The sequence below is a fragment of the Kogia breviceps genome, chromosome 15, assembly GCF_026419965.1.
Source record: "Kogia breviceps isolate mKogBre1 chromosome 15, mKogBre1 haplotype 1, whole genome shotgun sequence".
NCBI classification, from domain to species: Eukaryota; Metazoa; Chordata; class Mammalia; order Artiodactyla; family Physeteridae; genus Kogia; species Kogia breviceps.
In genome coordinates this window covers 24,342,527-24,360,424 of record NC_081324.1, presented here as the reverse complement: position 1 = coordinate 24,360,424, position 17,898 = coordinate 24,342,527, and the positions used below count along the sequence as shown (strand labels likewise).

General features: G+C 44.5%; 1 protein-coding gene across 16 annotated transcripts in view; it reads left to right on the top strand.

The window, feature by feature from the left end:
* The window catches only part of CTIF (cap binding complex dependent translation initiation factor), a 308,749-nt gene that overhangs the window by 253,184 nt on the left and 37,667 nt on the right, over positions 1-17,898 (top strand). For all 16 annotated transcript variants that reach the window (XM_059040961.2, XM_059040967.2, XM_059040968.2 and 13 more), the window contains one exon: positions 14,178-14,333. In XM_059040961.2, coding sequence (XP_058896944.1) covers positions 14,178-14,333 — 156 coding nt within the window. The remainder of the gene's footprint in view (positions 1-14,177; positions 14,334-17,898) is intronic.

The window sequence follows — 17,898 nt, the reverse complement described above, 5'->3', positions numbered from 1 at the left end:
TCTGTCTGACCCAGTCAGAGTGATGCCAAGACTTGGGCGATCCTTCCATCATGCCGTCCCAAGTGCATGTGTGAAAGGCAGGGCGTGGGCTGCCACCCAGGGAGGACCGTCCAAGACGCAGGTGCCGGCCAGCTAGCCCATTCTCCCCTCTCCTCCTCTCCTGAGGCCAGGCTCTGCTGGAAGGATGGCCACCCAGCCTCAGCCCACCCTCCTTTCCGACTCGACCCCATTTCACCCCTGGCTGGGAGCCACTCTTCCCTCACAGAGGAGGGGCCGACTGTCATTCTGATCAGTTCTTTTTGGTCCGAAGTCGCAGAAACCAACTTGAGGTAGCTTCACATCCCTGAATCCTTCTTTCATAAGGGTACAGAGGTGTCTCATGGAGCCCAAAGGTCCCAGGAAAGGACAGGAAATGGCACATTCAGGGTTCTCTCTCAGGCCAGGGGAGATTGATCTGCCATGGTGTCTACAGTTTCCCCTCCAGACCAGCCAGCAGCCTGGGAATGCCCCTGCCTCTGCCCCTGTGACCAGGTGCCAAGAAAGGACTGTGTCACCTTCTGTGAGGTGGCAGCTCCTGCCCTGGGGTCCCCCCAAATGATATTGACTAAGCAGGAGAGGAACTTCCCAGGAGCTACCCAGGGCCTATTTCTACCCACTGGGGGCAGGCAAGCGGGCCCTGGGCTGAGAAAGGAGGACAGAGGAGGGAGGGGGAAGTGAAGAGGGGACCGTGCAGGTGGGCTTCGATGGCTGCAGCAAGAAGCACTAAGGGACCAGGTGACTGAAGGGGAGGCCCAAGGCAGGGGTGTAGCCAGGTGAAAACCACAAATGACCCCATTGCAAAGGGCGACTACAGAATGGCCTGGGCTCACTTGATGCAACCTTGAAAGGGGGGAAAAACAAGTCCCAAATAAGCAAAGAAACCTCACCCTGTGACAAAAATGTTACCCACAAAAGTGAAACAAATGCTCCGAGATGGACTGGACCAGGACTGGCACAGAGTAGTTGGCAAGAATACGTCTGGGGAGTGAAATAACAGCCACAAATGAAAGAAAAGATGATCCTGGCAAACATACTGGCTCTGTCCTCTCAAGTCTTAAATTAAGAAAAGAATGGTAGGAGGGTTCCTTTTCTCCACGCCCTCTCCAGCATTTATTGTTTCGAGATTGTTTGATGATGGCCATTTTGACTGGTGTGAGGTGATACCTCATTGTGGTTTTGATTTGCATTTCTCTAATGATTAGTGATGTTGAGCATCTCTGCACTGTTGGTGGGAATGTAAATTGATACAGCCACTATGGAGAACAGTATGAAAATTCCTTAAAAAACTAAAAATAGAACTACCATACAACCCAGCAATCCCGCTACTGGGCATATATTTGGAGAAAACCATAATTCAAAAAGTTACATGTACCACAATGTTCATGGCAGCACTATTTACAATAGCCAGGACATGGAAACAACCTAAGTGTCCATTGACAGACGGATGGATAAAGAAGTTGTGGCACATATATACAATGGAATATTACTCAGCCATAAAAAGAAACAAAATTGAGGTATTTGTAGTGGGGTGGATGGACCTAGAGTCTGTCATACAGAGTGAAGTCAGTCAGAAAGAGGAAGACAAATACCATATGCTAATATATATATATGGAATCTAGAAAAATGGTACTGATGAACCTAGAGGCAGGGCAGGAATAAAGATGCAGATGTTGAGAACAGACTTGAGGACACAGGGGAAGGGGAGGCTGGGACGTAGTGAGAGAGTAGCATTGACATACATGCACTACCAAATGTAAAATAGACAGCTAGTGGCAAGCAGCTGCAGAGCACAGAGAGATCAACTCGGTGCTTTGTGACCACCTAGAGGGGTGGGATAGGGAGGGTGGGAGGGAGGGAGGCTCAAGAGGGAGGGGATATGGGGATGTGTGTGTGCATATGGCTGATTCACTTTGTTGTATGGCAGAAACTAATACAACATTGTAAAGCAATTATACTCCAATAAAGATGTATTTTTTTAAAAAAAGAACTCAGGAAAGAAGAAATAAAAAGAAAAGAAAAGAATGGTGGCAACCTGTTCCCTCTGAACAGGTTGGCCTCTTAAAGAAGAGCCGTCTGATCACTTAGCATGGAATCTTTACCCACATGTTCACCAAATGCCTGCTATGAGCCAGGTACCATTCTAGGGGACGTGGCAACAGATAAAACAACAACACTCCAGACCTAGTGAAACTTTCTTTCTAGTGAAGGGTCAGATCATCAACAAACACAGGACCTGATACAGACGATAAGGCCTAGGAGGGAAATAGAGCAGGGCCAGACGATGAGCCCTGGGGGCTGCTATCTTAGAGAGGCCCCCCTGAGGAGCCAACATGGGAGCAAAAACCTGAAGGAAGGGAAAGTTTGCACCGAATAAAAAACAGAGTACCTTCTATTTGAAAACAACTTTCCTCTTGCCAGTATAAAGAATTCTGGCAAATACTCTTTTTAAGCCCTCCAACCAATGGCCTGGGGGAAGGACTGGGATGAACTCATTGCAGGTGGGCTGTCACCAGCTCCCCAGCACCCACCCCTCTCACGTTTCATCGTGACTTCTCAAGGAAGAAGAAACTTCCTGCCAGCAGTAAATAAAAGGGCACTTTCTCCTCCGCACTGGGGACATCGCAGCAGCAGCTACCTCTCTTCACAGAAACAAACCAGAGTCACCAGGGATGTAGAATGTGGATGGGCAAATTTCCCTTGGTCATTTGTTTTAGGAGAAGGAAATGATGGTGAGTTTGCAGGGATTGGTGGGGCTGCCCTCTACTTCAGGAAGCTTCAGAATACACTAAGATCCTTGTGCCCTAATGCCTCCCATCTCTCAGGGCACCATCTCCCTGCTGCAGCCGCTGGCCGCCCGGTGGGGGGGTTCCCCCTTTGCCTGTATGCAGCTGTTTTTGGCTTGACCACAGGACTCTATCATGCCAGAGTTCATGTGGTTATCCAGAGCAGGGAAGAATTTCCCAGAATGCCTTGAGAAACCTGAGACACTGAATGGCTTTCAGAGCTTATTGATGTGGCCGGTGCAGGAAATAGCAGTACGTCAATAAATAGTTTTAGGCAGGAAACGAGGCTTAAATGGTAGCCTTAAAGTTTGGGGAAAGGCACTAGGGGTTGCTGGGAGGGAGCCTGCCAGTCAGATGAGAACCTGGAGCCAAATACCAGTCTTTGAAATGGCTGCCACCGATCTGAGGCCCCTTGCTGGTTCTGGATGCAAAAGGCTGAGGTTGAAGGCAGAGCTGGAGACCCAGGGGATGGCTGGTTTCAGTTGGCCAAAAAGAGCTCCTTGTTCCAGAGGAGAAGTTGGCAACCTACAACGTATGCGCCCAGAAGAGACACATAGGCTGGCTTTTGGTGGCCTCTGGGCTGGGCAAGTTCACAACCCACTTACCCACCCTTGTAGTGAGAATCACCACTAGCTGGCAGGTCACTCCAAGAGTTTCGATGTCCTAATCAAAAAAATCAAGGAAAAGGGTCACGATCTGCCAGTTTCTTTTTAAGTAACTGTTTTTCTGACTATAAAACGAAACATTCTCAGAAAAGTGGGGAAATTCAGAAAATAATAAAAAGTAAAAAATAAAGGTCGTCCATAATTCCACTATTGAGAAACAACTACTGTTAACGCTTTGGATATTTCTCAGCTTTTTCCTTATATAAAAAATTTTGTTTTTATTCAGGGGCGAGATTATATAATATTTTCAAGTTTGCTTTTTCTTTTTCCTTTTTTTAAAAAAAAATTTATTTATTTATTTATTTTTGGCTGCACTGGGTCTTCGTTGCTGCGCTCAGGCTTTCTCTAGTTGCAGTGAGCGGGGGCTACTCTTCTTTGCGGTGCGCGGGCTTCTCATTGTGGTGGCTTCTCTTGTTGCGGAGCACGGGCTCTAGGTGCACGGGCTTCAGTAGTTGTGGCACGCGGGCTCGGTAGTTGTGGCTCATGGGCTCTAGAGCACAGGCTCAGTAGTTGTGGCGCTCGGGCTTAGTTGCTCCGTGGCATGTGGGATCTTCCCGGACCAGCGCACAAACCCATGTCCCCTGCATTGGCAGGCGGATTCTTAACCACTGCACCATCAGGGAAGTCCCTGCTTTTGTTTTTTTCACTTAGCATTACACAGCCATTTTCCCAATTATAAACTTCTCATAAACGTAATTTTAATGGGTCCATGAATCATCATTTACTTAATCATTCCCCTATTGTTGGATGCTGAAGTTGTTGAATTTTTGTGTGTATTAAGCTTATTTTTCCTGTTATTTTAAATTATTTCCTTGTGATAATTATCCAGAAGTGCAATTACTGGATCAAACAATAAGAACACTTGAATGGCTTTTTTTTTTTTGGCTGCATTGGGTCTTCGTTGCTGCACACGGGCCTTCTCTAGTTGTGGTGAGCAGGGGCTACTCTTTGTTGCGGTGCACGGGCTTCTCATTGCAGTGGCTTCTCTTGTTGCAGAGCACAGGCTCTAGGCGCGTGGGCTTCAGTGGTTGTGGCACATGGACCCAGTAGTTGTGGCTCGCGGGCTCTAGAGCACAGGCTCAGTAGTTGTGGCGCACGGGCTTAGTTGCTCCGCAGCATGTGAGATCTTCCTGGACCAGGGCTCCAACCCGTGTCCCCTGCATTGGCAGGCAGATTCTTAACCACTGCGCCACCAGGGAAGTCCCCAAAGGCTTATTTTTCAGGAAAGTGATACCAGTTTACATGGCCCATATTATGATAGTGCCTGTCTCACTTCATCTTTACCAGCAGTGACAATTACTGGCTTTTATGCTTTGCTAACATAGAAGGTGGGAAAAAAAATGATATTTTCCTTCATTTGATAGCTACTGAGATTTAATTTCTTTTTATATATTTGTCAGCAATTTATGTTTTCACATATGAATTATCTTTTAATGCCCTTTCCCGTTGTGTCCATGAGGGATTTAGTACTTTTAATATAAATTTGAACAAGCTACTTAAATATTAAGACCATTACCTTTTGTCACATTTACTGCAGATATTTTTCCTGGTGTATCCATTGCCTTCTAAGTGTGTTTATAATATTTCTATTTTTGATGCATTCCTCTTGTTTTAATTTAGAAGGTCCTTCTCCATCCAGAAATTTGATAAATACTTTCATTTTCTTCAAGTTCTTATGGTTTGTCCTTTTTTTTTTTTTTTCTTTAACATTTACCTCTTTATTTCATCTGGAATTCATTTTAGGGGCCAGTGTGAAAGGAGACTCTAAATTATCCACTCCACCCCACACCCACCCCGACGTAGACAGCTGTTTCTGCATCATTGCTTGAGTGAATAATGCTTCCTTTGCTACTGATTTGTGGTTCTCTAGGGGCCATGTGATAAACCCTTATGGATGCCAAATTTGTTTCTAGGCTATCTGATCTAGCTATTCATTCTTATGTCAGTTCCACACCCTTTTAATTATTAAAGCTTTAGAATAGGTGAAAGTAATATAACTCTTTCCAATTTTGTTCTATTTTGTTTTTAGCTATTTCCCTATTATTCTTTCAAATTACTTTTAGGATTTTTTTTTCAAGTCTCCATTTCCCCTTTCCCTCCAAAACGTTCCCGTTGGAATATGGAGTACAAATTGGTGTTAAACTTGTGAATTATTTCAAGGAAAATTACCATCTTTTTAGTGCTGTCTACCCATTAAGGAATACTATGTGTTTCTTCACTTGTTTAAGACTTTCTCTTAAATTTCTCTGTTCAGTTTTGCAGTTTTCTTCATAGAAATCGCACGTTTCTTTCTTTTTTTTTTTTTTTTTTTTTCGGTACGCGGGCCTCTCACTGTTGTGGCCTCTCCCATTGCGGAGCACAGGCTCCGGACGTGCAGGCTCAGCGGCCATGGCTCATGGGCCCAGCCGCTCCGTGTCAGGTGGGATCTTCATGGATCGGGGCACGAACCCGTGTCCCCTGCATCAGCAGGCGGACTCTCAACCACTGCACCACCAGGGAAGCCCCACACGTTTCTTAATAATGTCATTTAAGAACTTTTATTGCTTACTAAATGAGCTTTTGTGCATTAAAATGTCTCACTGGTTAATTCTGTCATAAAAAAGCTGTTGATTTTTGTATATTAAGTTTACATCTAAATACTATTAATTAGTTACTAAACTCTCTTGTTAATTCTGATCTTTATTAGAGAGTTCTCTTGGGTTTTTCACATATATAATCTTATCAAATCATTTTACCTCTTTCCTTCCAAGGGTCATGGATGTTGCTGCTGTTTTTTAATCAGGCCTATTGATATTATGTTTATAGATGTACTGATACTATATCATCCTTGCCTTTCTGAGATAAAATCTACTTGGTTATAATGTATCTATTTGTTAGTATTTCATTTAGGACTTTTATGTCTAGTCACATTAGAAAGAATAGCCCATAGACTTCCTTAGTTGTAATTTACTATCATTATGAGATTTTGGTAATAAGGAATGGGAAAAGCTTATTTTTTCTGTGTTCTGGGCCAGTTTACATAGCAGAGAAGATATCTAATTTTTTGAAAATGTGAATCAACTTACCTACAAGAGTCATAAGTTTAGAGACCTCCTTATAATATGTAATTCAGGACTTTTCATTTTATGATTTTCTGGCTTTTAATTTATTTTTTCAGTGAAGTTCGGTGATACTTATTTTCTAAAAAAGCACCTATGTCATCATTTTTTCCAAAATCATCATCACAGAGTGGTAAATAGTTTTTATTGTGATTTTTAATCTACTCCATATCTGTTTACATATATTGTTCATATTTCTTTTTTTTTCTTTTAGTCATTGCAGTTTTTTAATTGAAGTATAGTTGATTTACAATGTCGTGTTAGTTTCAGGTGTACAACAAACTGATTCAGTTATACATATATATATTTTTTCAGATCCTTGTCCCTTATGGGTTATTATAAAATACTGAGTATAGTTCCCTGTGTTACACAGTAGGTCCTTGTTGGTTATCTATTTTGTACATAGTAGTGTGTTTATGTTAATCCCAAACTCCTAATTTATCCCACCCTTCCTTTCCTTTTTGGTAACCATATGTTTCTTACATCTGTGGGTCTATTTCTCTTTTGTATATAAGTTCATTTGTATCCTTTTTTTTTTCTTTTTTAGATTCCACATGTAAGCAATATCATATGATATTTGTCTTTCTCTGTCTGGCTTACTTTACTTTGTATGATAATCTCTAGGTCCATCCATGTTGCTGCAAATGGCATTATTTCATTTTCTTATGGCTGAGTAATATTCCATTGTATAAATATACCACATCTTCTTTATCCATTCATCTGTCGATGGACATTTAGGTTGCTTCCATATCTTGGCTATTGTAAATAGTGCTGCAATGAACATTGGGGTGCATATATCTAGTTTTCTCCAAATATATGCCAAGCAGTGGGATTGCTGGATCATATGGTAGCTCTATTTTTAGTTTTTCAAGGAACTTCCATACTGTTCTCCACAGTGGATGTGCCAATTTACATTCCCACCAACAGTGTAGGAGGGTTCCTTTTTCTCCACACCCTCTTCAGCATTTATTATTTGCAGACTTTTTGATGATGGCCATTCTGATTGGTGTGAGGTGATACCTCATTGTAGTTTTAATTTGCATTTCTCTAATAATTAGCAATGTTGAGCATCATATTTCTAATTTTATTTCTATTTCTGCTTTCTTGTTTTTACATATAATTTCCTTTATTTTCTAATTAATTAATTTCTGTATTTTGTCCTTTCATACATTTCCTTAGTTTTTGGTGGTTTTCTAAGTTTTTTGAGTTGAATATACAAATTAACACTGTTCAATAGAAGTGTAACATGACTCACATATGTACTTTTAAATTTAATATTGTATTGTACTATACCCAATATATTCAGAATTTCAACATATAATCAGTATTTCTAAAATACTAGACATTTTACATTCTTTTTTCCATACTATGTCTTTAAAAACTAGTGTCTCTTTTACACAGACAGCACATCTCAGTTTTTTAGAGGCATGTTTCAAGCACTCAGTAGTCAGTTTAGAGGATATATTTGCTTCCTTTTTATTTTTTTATTTTTTATTTTTAAATACATTTATTTATTTATTTATTTATTTTTGGCTGCTTTGTGCCTTCGTTGCTGTGCGGGCTTTCTCTAGTTGCGGCGAGCAGGAGCTACTGTTCGTTGCAGTGCACGGGCTTCTCCTTGCGGTGGCTTCTCTTGTTGGGGAGCATGGGCTCTAGGCACACAGGCTTCAGTAGTTGTGGTGCATGGGCTCAGTAGTTGTGGCTCGTGGGGTCTAGAGCACAGGTTCAGTAGTTGTGGTGCATGGGCTTAGTTGCTCCATGGCATGTGGGATCTTCCCAGACCAGGGCTCAAACCCCTGTCCACTGCATTGGCAGGTGGATTCTTAACCACTGTTCCACCAAGGAAGTCCCTTTGCTTCCTTTTTATTTATTTTTATTTATTTTTTTTTTTTTTTGCGGTACGTGGGCCTCTCACCGCTGTGGCCTCTCCTGTTGTGGAGCACAGCCTCCGGACGCACAGGCTCAGCGGCCATGGCTCACGGGCCCAGCCGCTCCGCGGCACGTGGGATCTTCCCAGACCGGGGCACGAACCCGTGTCCCCTGCATCGGCAGGCGGACTCCCAACCACTGTGCCACCAGGGAAGCCCTGCTTCCTTTTTAAATAGCCAAAATAGTTAAGACTATAAATTTACCTTTCATTAGAGCTTTGACCACATCACACAAGTTTTTACAGCTCTTTATTTCCTAAATAACCTATTATTGTATATTTGATTACATCTCCATTCCATCTTTCTTTAGGAGAATGCCTTTTAAACAAGTAATTGGCTATTTTAAAAATTGTTCTTAATTCTTAGTCCAAGTATGTAACCTGCACAGTGTCTGTATTCTGACATATGTAGTAGAATCACAGCTTATAATGAGGTTTGTTTCAATTTTGTCTTATTCATTACACTATTAAAGTCATCTAAGTAATACATTTTTTGTTCATTTAATCAGCAAAAGAATACTAGTGATTTCATTTTCCAATACTATTTTTCTATCTTTTTCTATGTTTTAATAGGTTTTATGTAGTTTGAGTCTGTGCTATACAGTATATATGTTATCTATTATGGATTGTATTTTTATCTATATAAATAATTTTTATTTTACTTAATGAATGTTACCTTGAAAACTACTTTGATTTTACTTGTGTTTTATTTTATATCTATTAATGGCTACTAGTGTTTTAATATTTTTAAAAGCACACTTTAATGTCTATTTCTCTATCAAACTTAAGAAAGAAGCAATAACCTGCAAATCTTTATGGTCTAAATTATGAAATTCTATGTGCTTTACGAGTCTTCTCTCCTTCTCCCACCAGTATTCATCAGTCTTAAGTAATTTAATCTTGGATTATTAGGTTACTACTACTATGAAATTCTTATTCAGATTACATTTATTTATTAAATATCCTCTCTCTCGAGGATTATTTCTGGATTTTGACTCAATCTTATAACCAAAATTATAATTACTTATTTTGATTTAACTTCATAAATCTACCTGGTTTCAAGTTTTCACTTCTGGTCCTTCTATACCATGATTTTCTCAGAGTTGAGTAGTAAATTTTTTTTGGCTGGAGCATGCATTCAAGAAAGTTTTTGATTTTTAAGTTTGTTTTTTTTGTTGTTGTTGTTTGGTTTTTTAATTTTTTTTGCAGTACGCGGGCCTCTCACTGTTGTGGCCTCTCCCGTTGCGGAGCACAGGCTCCGGACGCGCAGGCTCAGCAGCCATGGCTCACGGGCCTAGCCGCTCCGCGGCATGTGGGATCTTCCCGGACCGGGGCACGAACCCGTGTCCCCTGCATCGGCAGGCGGACTCTGAACCACTGCGCCACCAAGGAAGCCCTTAAGTTATTTTTTCTTGTGTTTTAGAAAAGCATAAATTTATCATCTCAACCATTTTCTAAGTGTACAGTTTAGTTGTGTTAACTATAGTCACATTGTTATGTAATCAATCTCCAAAACTTTTTCATCTTATAAAACCAAAATTCTAATCCATTAAACAACTACTCATTGCCCTGTCTCCTCAGCCTCTGGCGACCATCATTCTACTTTCTGTTTCTATGAATCTGACTACTCTGGATACCTATATAAGTGGAATCATACAGTATGATGATGATTCTCTTGGTCCCTTTGTTCTGTGTATTCTGATGTCCTTTTTGCAACTGGTTTATTTCACCTAGCATAATGTCCTTAGAGTTCACCCATGTTGTAGCATGTATCAGAATATTCTAAGATTTAATAGTATTCCATTGTATGCATATACTACATTTTGTTCATCCAGTCCTCTGTCAGTGGACACTTGAGTAGATTTCACCTCTTGGCTATTATGAATAGTGCTCCTTTGAACATGGGTGTGCAAATATCTCTTCAAGATCCTGCTTTCAGTTCTTTTGTATATATCCCCAGAAGTGGAACTACTGGATCATATTGATAATTTTATTTTTAATTTTTTGAGGAATCACTATACTATTTTCCATAGCAGGTGCACCATTTAATTCTTTTGAAGATAAGCATGTGGGTGGGATTTTTTAAAAATCTGCTTGTGTAAATTGTCTTTGTCTTGCTTTCACTCATAGCTAGGTGTGTTCTTTTCACCTCAAACATATGAAGATGTTGCCTCAGTGTCTCTGAATTTTAACATCAATTATGGAAGTATAAGGCCAACCATATTTTTGTTCCTTTATAAGAAACCTAGGGGGGTTTTTTCCTTAAAAGCTGTTTTTAGAATTTTTCCTTTTCCTTGAAATTAAAAAAAAAGAAAATTCTCCTGCTAAGTATCAATAGTGGGGCTCTGGAACACTGAACGCTTTTTGCCTGGAGAGTCAGCTCTTGTTTGTTGTTTTGTTTTGTTGGTTTTCAACTTTAAGTTTCTCTCTCGGGTCCCTCTGTTCTGTGTATTCTGATGTCCTTTTGAAAACCTCTATAATTCATGTCCACTCTCTGTCTTCTCTATCCTTTTTCTTCTTTCTTTTCTTAATCTATGGCTTTGTCTTCAGCTCTCTAGTCATTTTCCAAGTCTGTCTCATGTATCACTTTTTCTGCAGTATCCACTCTATCCTTCATTGCCTCCAATTCACATTTCATTTTGCTGTGGATTTCTGACTTCCTTTGGTTCTTTCCTATCCCCATTTCCAGTCTCACACTTCATCTCAATCTAAGGTTTTTTTAACTAATCACATGTCACAGAATCTATGTTGTTGTTCTTAACAAACATATAATCCCACATGTTTGTAGTTGGGTTTTTTGTTTTATTTATCTTTGCTTTATTGTAGTTGACATTTTCAGAGTTATGCATTTCCATTAGATCTTCAAGATAATGTTCCCCTGTTCTGCGGTGCAGGATTTTTCCACAGATGCCATAGTTCTTTTCTCCTCCCTGACCCTTGAATGAGAAAGGCTGGGTTTGGTTTTGGTGTTAGCTGTGCAGATCATCCTTAGAGTTGCTCAGTGTCTGCTGGGGTCATAGTAGAGTCTACCCTCAGACCTGAAGCTGGTGGCTTCATGTGCACGTCCCAAATTCAATATCCCATATTTAGCAGGTCTTCAGTCTTCTAGTGAGTTCTACTAGCCCAAAACAGAATCCTCTCTCAATGCCCCTGATTATCAGGAGGAAACTGAGTCAAGCTGTAGTTCTTTGATCAGATGTAATCTTTTTTTTTTTTTTTTTTTTTTTTTTGTGGTACGCGGGCCTCTCACTGCTGTGGGCTCTACCGTCGTGGAGCACAGGCTCCGGACGCACAGGCTCAGCGGCCACCGTGTCCCCTGCATCGGCAGGCGGATTCTCAACCACTGCGCCACCAGGGAAGTCCCAGATGTAATCATTTTTTTAAAAAAAACTCCAGTCCCTGGTTTGCATTGCCCTGAGACTTTTCCTTCCCAGAGGGCTTTGCCTGAGAACACTGTGTCTCTGAGGACTCAGGGGACCACCTCATCTCCTTCTGCCCCGAATCTGCAATGCCTAGAATAAGAGCAGTACTGATGGGAGCTGCCGTAGTGCACAGGCATGGGGCCTTGTTAACAGTTACAGGCTCTTTGCCAACGAGCCAGTGGCAGACAAAGAGAGGGCTTAAGCTTGAGCTCCTTCCCCATCTCACCCCTGCCTTACAGGTAGGGGGGCAAGTGGCTTTGGACAACCAGAACTTCTCAATGACAGCATTTTAGTCAATGGTAAGGCATCTGCAGTGAACTGTAATCTTCCTTCTTGGTGCTGTTGTGGGGCTTATGTCCGCTGTCATGGGAGACAGAGAAAGGGTGTCTCAGGCACTGATACAGGGGCACCATTTTAACGCCCGCGCTGGCACTTTATAAAGGTCTAGAGTTGTTCTCAACCACGGTTGTACATTGGAATCACCTGGGGAGCTTTCAAAATATACCAGTGTCTTGGCCTCACCCTGGCCAATGACACAAGCCTCTCTGGGTGGAGTCCAAGCATCAGTAGCTTCAGAGTTCCTCCAGGTGACTCCATTGAGCAACCAGGGCTGAGAACATTTAGCTCAGAGAAGAGAGCAAGGGAAGGGCTTAGGATCTCATTCAAGTTCTTGTACTGGTGACCTTGGTCAAGTCTTTTCAGCTCTTGTACCTCAGTTCCCCCATTCTAAAATGGGAATGGTAATGCCTGCCCCTGCTCTGACCACATAAAGATATAGTGGGATAAACAGAAGTTAATGAGGATAGAACTACCCAAAGTTTCATGACTTCAAGGCCCGCAGTACAGCATCCTCTGCAGGGTCTGGGGCAGCAGGAAAAGTAATTCATCCTCCTCCTGGGACCATTGGGCCACCCCAGGGATGGCCTTCTCACAATAATGGAAGCAGCACAAGAGAGTAAGCATAAATACTTAAGGCCTCTTAAGGACCAGGATCAGAAGTGGCACCTTGTCAGTTCTGCCTCATTCTACAGGCCAAAGCAAGTAACAAGGTCAAACCCAAAGACCAGGGGAAAGGCGGAAGAAATTTCTGAACATAACCTAATCTACCACAGATTCTTATCTTTCAATTGCCAGAGAGTTCAGGTTTTTATTTCATTCTGTCTGGACCTTTGCAGTGGCCTCCTTTCTGGTCTCCACACCCATGCCATGTTAACCTTCTAAAGAGCGCAGGTATGACCAAGGCATTTCAATGACCCCCCAAAACCTTCCCTACCAACCATCACATGGAACCTGACTCCTTGGCTGGTTTCAACTATCCACACTCTAGCCCCAACCTCCTTTCCCAGCCCTGACCCCATTTTCCTCTCTACCCACCTACAATGGGGACAGGTTGGCTAAGACCTCCCTGTTTCCCAAACTTCCATGTTACCTTCCTGGTGCCTCACCTGTGGTCATTGCTTCACCTGAAATTCCCCCAGGTTCTCAGGTCAGAATCCTAGCTCTTCCAAGGTGCCAATTTCTAGTTGAAAGGAAGGAATAACTCCTACCTCTGAGTTCCCCGAAGTCCCTTTACCTGGAACCCTCCAATGGCTTTCAGTTCATTCATAACTGAATGAACTAAAATGAATGAATATGTCTTATCTTACCCCCTAGAGCAGTGCCTGGCACACAGTGGGGCAATGGTATTTTTAAGGAGGATGAATGAATGAGTGAATGAATGCCTCTAGTTTTCCTTCTATGCTCTGGGCCACTTGCTGGCAGGGGTTGTAGCTGTGTCTCTAGCCCATTGCTGGGGCTAAGATGGGCCTCAGATCCCATTCCTGGGTGTGTGGTTACCCTCACTGCTGTAGGGGCATGATTTGGAGGTTAGCAAAGGAGATAGTTTAGCCCCAGGGAGTTGAATGGAGGAGGTGATGACTGGGAAAGGTGTCATCTCCCCCTTTATCTCATTCCCTCCACCTCAGTATCTGGGTCAGTGAGGCAAGGCTGTAGGACCCCCCAATCTGGGGGCACTGAAGAAGAGGTGCTATGGCTGAAGGTCAAGGTGGTCTTTCTGCCCACAAGTGAGTCTTCAGCATTCATGCTCCAGCCACGGGTCACCCATCGCCCTTCTCATGGAAATCATGGGGTTTACCAGTTGCCCGGGCCTAGCCCTTAGCCAGTAGGCACCGCAGCAGACCGGGGTGGTGCCCGGGCCCCTCCCAGCTCCTGTGCAGCTGACGTGGTCTCTTGTGCCTCCGCAGAAGGACTTCACAGTGCGGGAGGAGCTGCAGCAGCAGGACGTGGAGCGCTGGCTGGGCTTCATCACCTTCCTGTGCGAGGTCTTCGGCACCATGCGCAGCAGCACAGGCGAGCCCTTCCGCGTGCTCGTCTGCCCCATCTACACCTGCCTCAGGGAGGTAAGTCTCTGCCGGCCCTGCCCGAGAGCGTGGGCGCTGCCCTGTCGGCTAACGACGCGCATCTCCACCTCTGATGCGCCAGGAAAGCTACAAGCCTTGTACCACTTAAAGTGATCAATCATTTGGTTAAGAGAAACGGAACTCCCCGGTGCCTTTGTTTACTCTACCCAGGTTTTTATTTATTGAGTTTACTTAACAGGAAATAATCCACCAAAGGAAAGTATTATGAACTCAGACTGCAGTCATTCATACTCTAGAACACTGCCTACAGAAAATATTGAGTGAATAGATCTTTGGACTGGATTGGTTTACCATTGAATTATTTATTTTTAAAAATATTTCCTTCTAAATTTCCTCTGATAAAGAAATAAATAAGGATAATAAAGAAACTTTTAAGAAGCAAGAAGTCAGTGGGGTGATTGCCCTACGAGGTATCATAACCCACTTTGGAGGGTCACCCTTGGCAGCTCTCAAGGGGTAGAATTGAAGGGCAAGTGTGGAAGCTCTTGGTGTGTCCAGTGAGAGGCTGGTGGCTCAAAACACAGTCATGAGAGTGAGGAGGGGCAGGGCCAGTTGCATTCCACTTATATCTTTGAGTTAGAACCAACAGGACTTGCTGACATGAGATACAGAGAAGGGAGGAAGTGACGTAGGGTCCTCATCTACCACCCTGCTGGCACCATTTCCTGGGATGGGGAAGCTGGAAGAGAAACAAGTAGAATGTGGATGAAAACTGAGAGTTTGGGTGGCCTGTTGGCCATCCCTGGGGACACAGGCTTCAGCACTGTGTGAAGTGTCGACCTGTACCTGGTGCTGGGGACTGGATGGGGTCACCCAGGGGTTGGGGGGGGGGGTGAGATGGAGGAGGGGAGGTAGACAAGGAGTGGCCAGGAGGCTAGAAACAAGCCAGGAGGGCGCAATCATCACAGCCCTTGTCCAGCGGGGCCAGCCCACACCTCACAGGTGTTGGTCCCCTCCCACCCTCAGCAGCTGGTCCCAAGATGCTGGTCCCAAGAGAAACAGCCTCTGGGGAATCAGTGGGACCAGGACAGAGAGGAGGCCTGGGTTTGGCAACAAGGAGGGGCCCCACAGTGTCAGTGGAGTGAGAACAGAAGCTACATTTGCCTCATTGGGGAGTCGGTGGAGGTGAGGGCATGAGTGTGGACACCTTTTTGCAGAAGTGCTTCTGTTAAAGGCCACAGGGAAAGAGAACTTGTCAGCTAAAGGGGAGGTATGCGGTCAAGGGACACTTTTGTGTTTCTGAAAGAAAGATAATAGAGCAGTTTAAGAGAAAAGAGGGGGTATCTGTAAATGTTTTTGAAGCATCCATTTATAGGAAAATAGCACATTCATTCCAGACTGCGTGGATCTGCATGAAAGCAGAGCACGCAGGCCTCTCCTGGGTGCTTTGTGGCCCTGTAAGCCTCTACCACTTCACATAGCCAGAGATGTTTCTTGACAAATGTACTTGAATTCAGACTTGTTTCTCAGATTCAGACAATGACCTCTTCCAACTTGAGTTCACTCTCAAAGCGTCCTCAGCTCAGACTGAAGTACCAAGATAGGCCATGGCTATGCTTTTTGCATCCGTTTGGGATGCTTTGAAGGTAGCGCTCTTGGAGGCAGGGGGCTGGCCCAGATGGCCTCTTGGAGTCCTCTCATCCTTGCCTGAACTGCCCTGCACCCCTGACCACCCACCTCAAGGCAGGGAGCAGCACTGTTCTAGGGCAGTGACCCGGATTGCCCCAACATGTTCCCTCTGCGTGATCTGGGCACCTCCTGGTGTTGCTGTCACCTGCTCCCCCAAGCAGGAAGCAGGGCTACAGCCGAGCCCTGGCCCTGGCTGCTGGGACACTTCTGACAACACCTGAGGTAGTGCGAACCTTGTGGTGTGAGATCCGGCAAGTGCCAGGAGGTCTGCACAGACCAGAAATAAGGAGCCTCCCCTGACGCACACTTGTTTGTTGCATTAAACTCACACAGACCCCGCCAGGCTCATGGTAAATTTGAAGGGTAAATAAATGCTCAACGGTTTTCACCATTTTGTAAAAGAGGTAACCACCGCCCTGCGTTCCAAACTATCTGCTTGAGGCCCCATGGGGAGACCCCTGAATTCTTAGGGTCAGCTGCTGCCTCCTGTACCTCATGACACATACACGCATACCCAGGTCTGACCCACATCCCAAAGCAGGTTGAGCCAGCTCTAGGACGTTTCTAGAAGCCAAAATCACTGCCGCTGCCTTTCTCTATGCTGGACAAGTTTAGGCTCTTTCCCCGGGGCCATGCAGGCGGCTGACCCCAAATGTACAGGGCCCACCTTGCCCTGAGGTCATCCCAGCTCCCTGAACCATCCCCAGGCCAGCATCTCTGGCTGCCCACCAGACACATCCCAAGTCAAGCCTCGAGCCTTCCAACAGGATGTGCCAGCGGTGCCCCAAACCCTCCTGTTCACTCCCTGTCCTCACGTGGCCCGGACCCAGCCTTCCTGCCCCACTGTGGCCAGACGGCAGCCCCAGGAATCCCCAACTGCCCTTTCTCAGTGTCATGGGACACCCACTCCATCCTCTGCTTCGGCACCACCCCCTAAGGCTTCCCCTGCTCCCCTTTCCTTGACGCCCCCGAGTCAAACACAAACCCACAGGCCATCTTGGTGCGAAGAGTCTCGTTTGGAACAAACCTAAGGGAAAGATACAAAATCCTCAGTCTCGGGGTCTTCATGCTCACGGAGACCACCTTCACTGGATGAGGGCCTTCCCCAGATTGAGCGTGTGCTTAGCCCCTGAGCCCCTTCAGGCTGGAGGACAGCCAGCTCTCGGAGAGATGCCCTGCCCTAGAGTGAGGCCCCTGGGCATTTCCTTCCACACTCTGACCTAGTTGAATTAACTCTCTCTCAGTCACTCAAGCTTGAAATCCTGGACTCCATCCTTGGAGTCTCTCTCTTCCTGGCCCTAAAACACCTCCTTCCAGGCCCAGCTCAAGCCACCTCTTCTGGAACCTCCCCTGTCCCCACCCCCACCCGAGTGTACCAGGAGCTCCCTCCTGAGTGAGGCAGTGCACTCCATCCTTATAGCTCCAATCCTTTTTACATCACCTTGGAGGATTTTTTAGTATTGATAACAGTACAGTGGAAGGCATTGTCCAAAGCACTTAATGCATTCTCTTGTCTTTTAACTCGGGCAACACCCTGAAGATTATCATCCCCATTTTCCAGAGAACAGAGAGATCAGACAGCTTTGCTCACAGCCACACAGTTAGCGGGCAGCAGAGTCAATATCGGAATCCAGACGTGACTGCCCGAGTCCCTGCTCCTAAACACCCTGCTTCACTGCCTTACAAGCAGAGCGGGAGCTGCTCTTATTCTATTCTCGTCCATACCCGGCGCCTACTCTGTGGTGGAAGCCAAATAGATCTTTGTGGGATTGATCCTGTTTTTGTCATAAATAGCATGTGCCAATCAGAGATCCCTCTTCGAGGGATGGAGAAGAATAATTTTCAACAAGCTCTTTAATTGTTTAAGAGCAAACAGTTTCTGCCAAGATGGTTTTCCAAGTGAGTGAGGAGTATT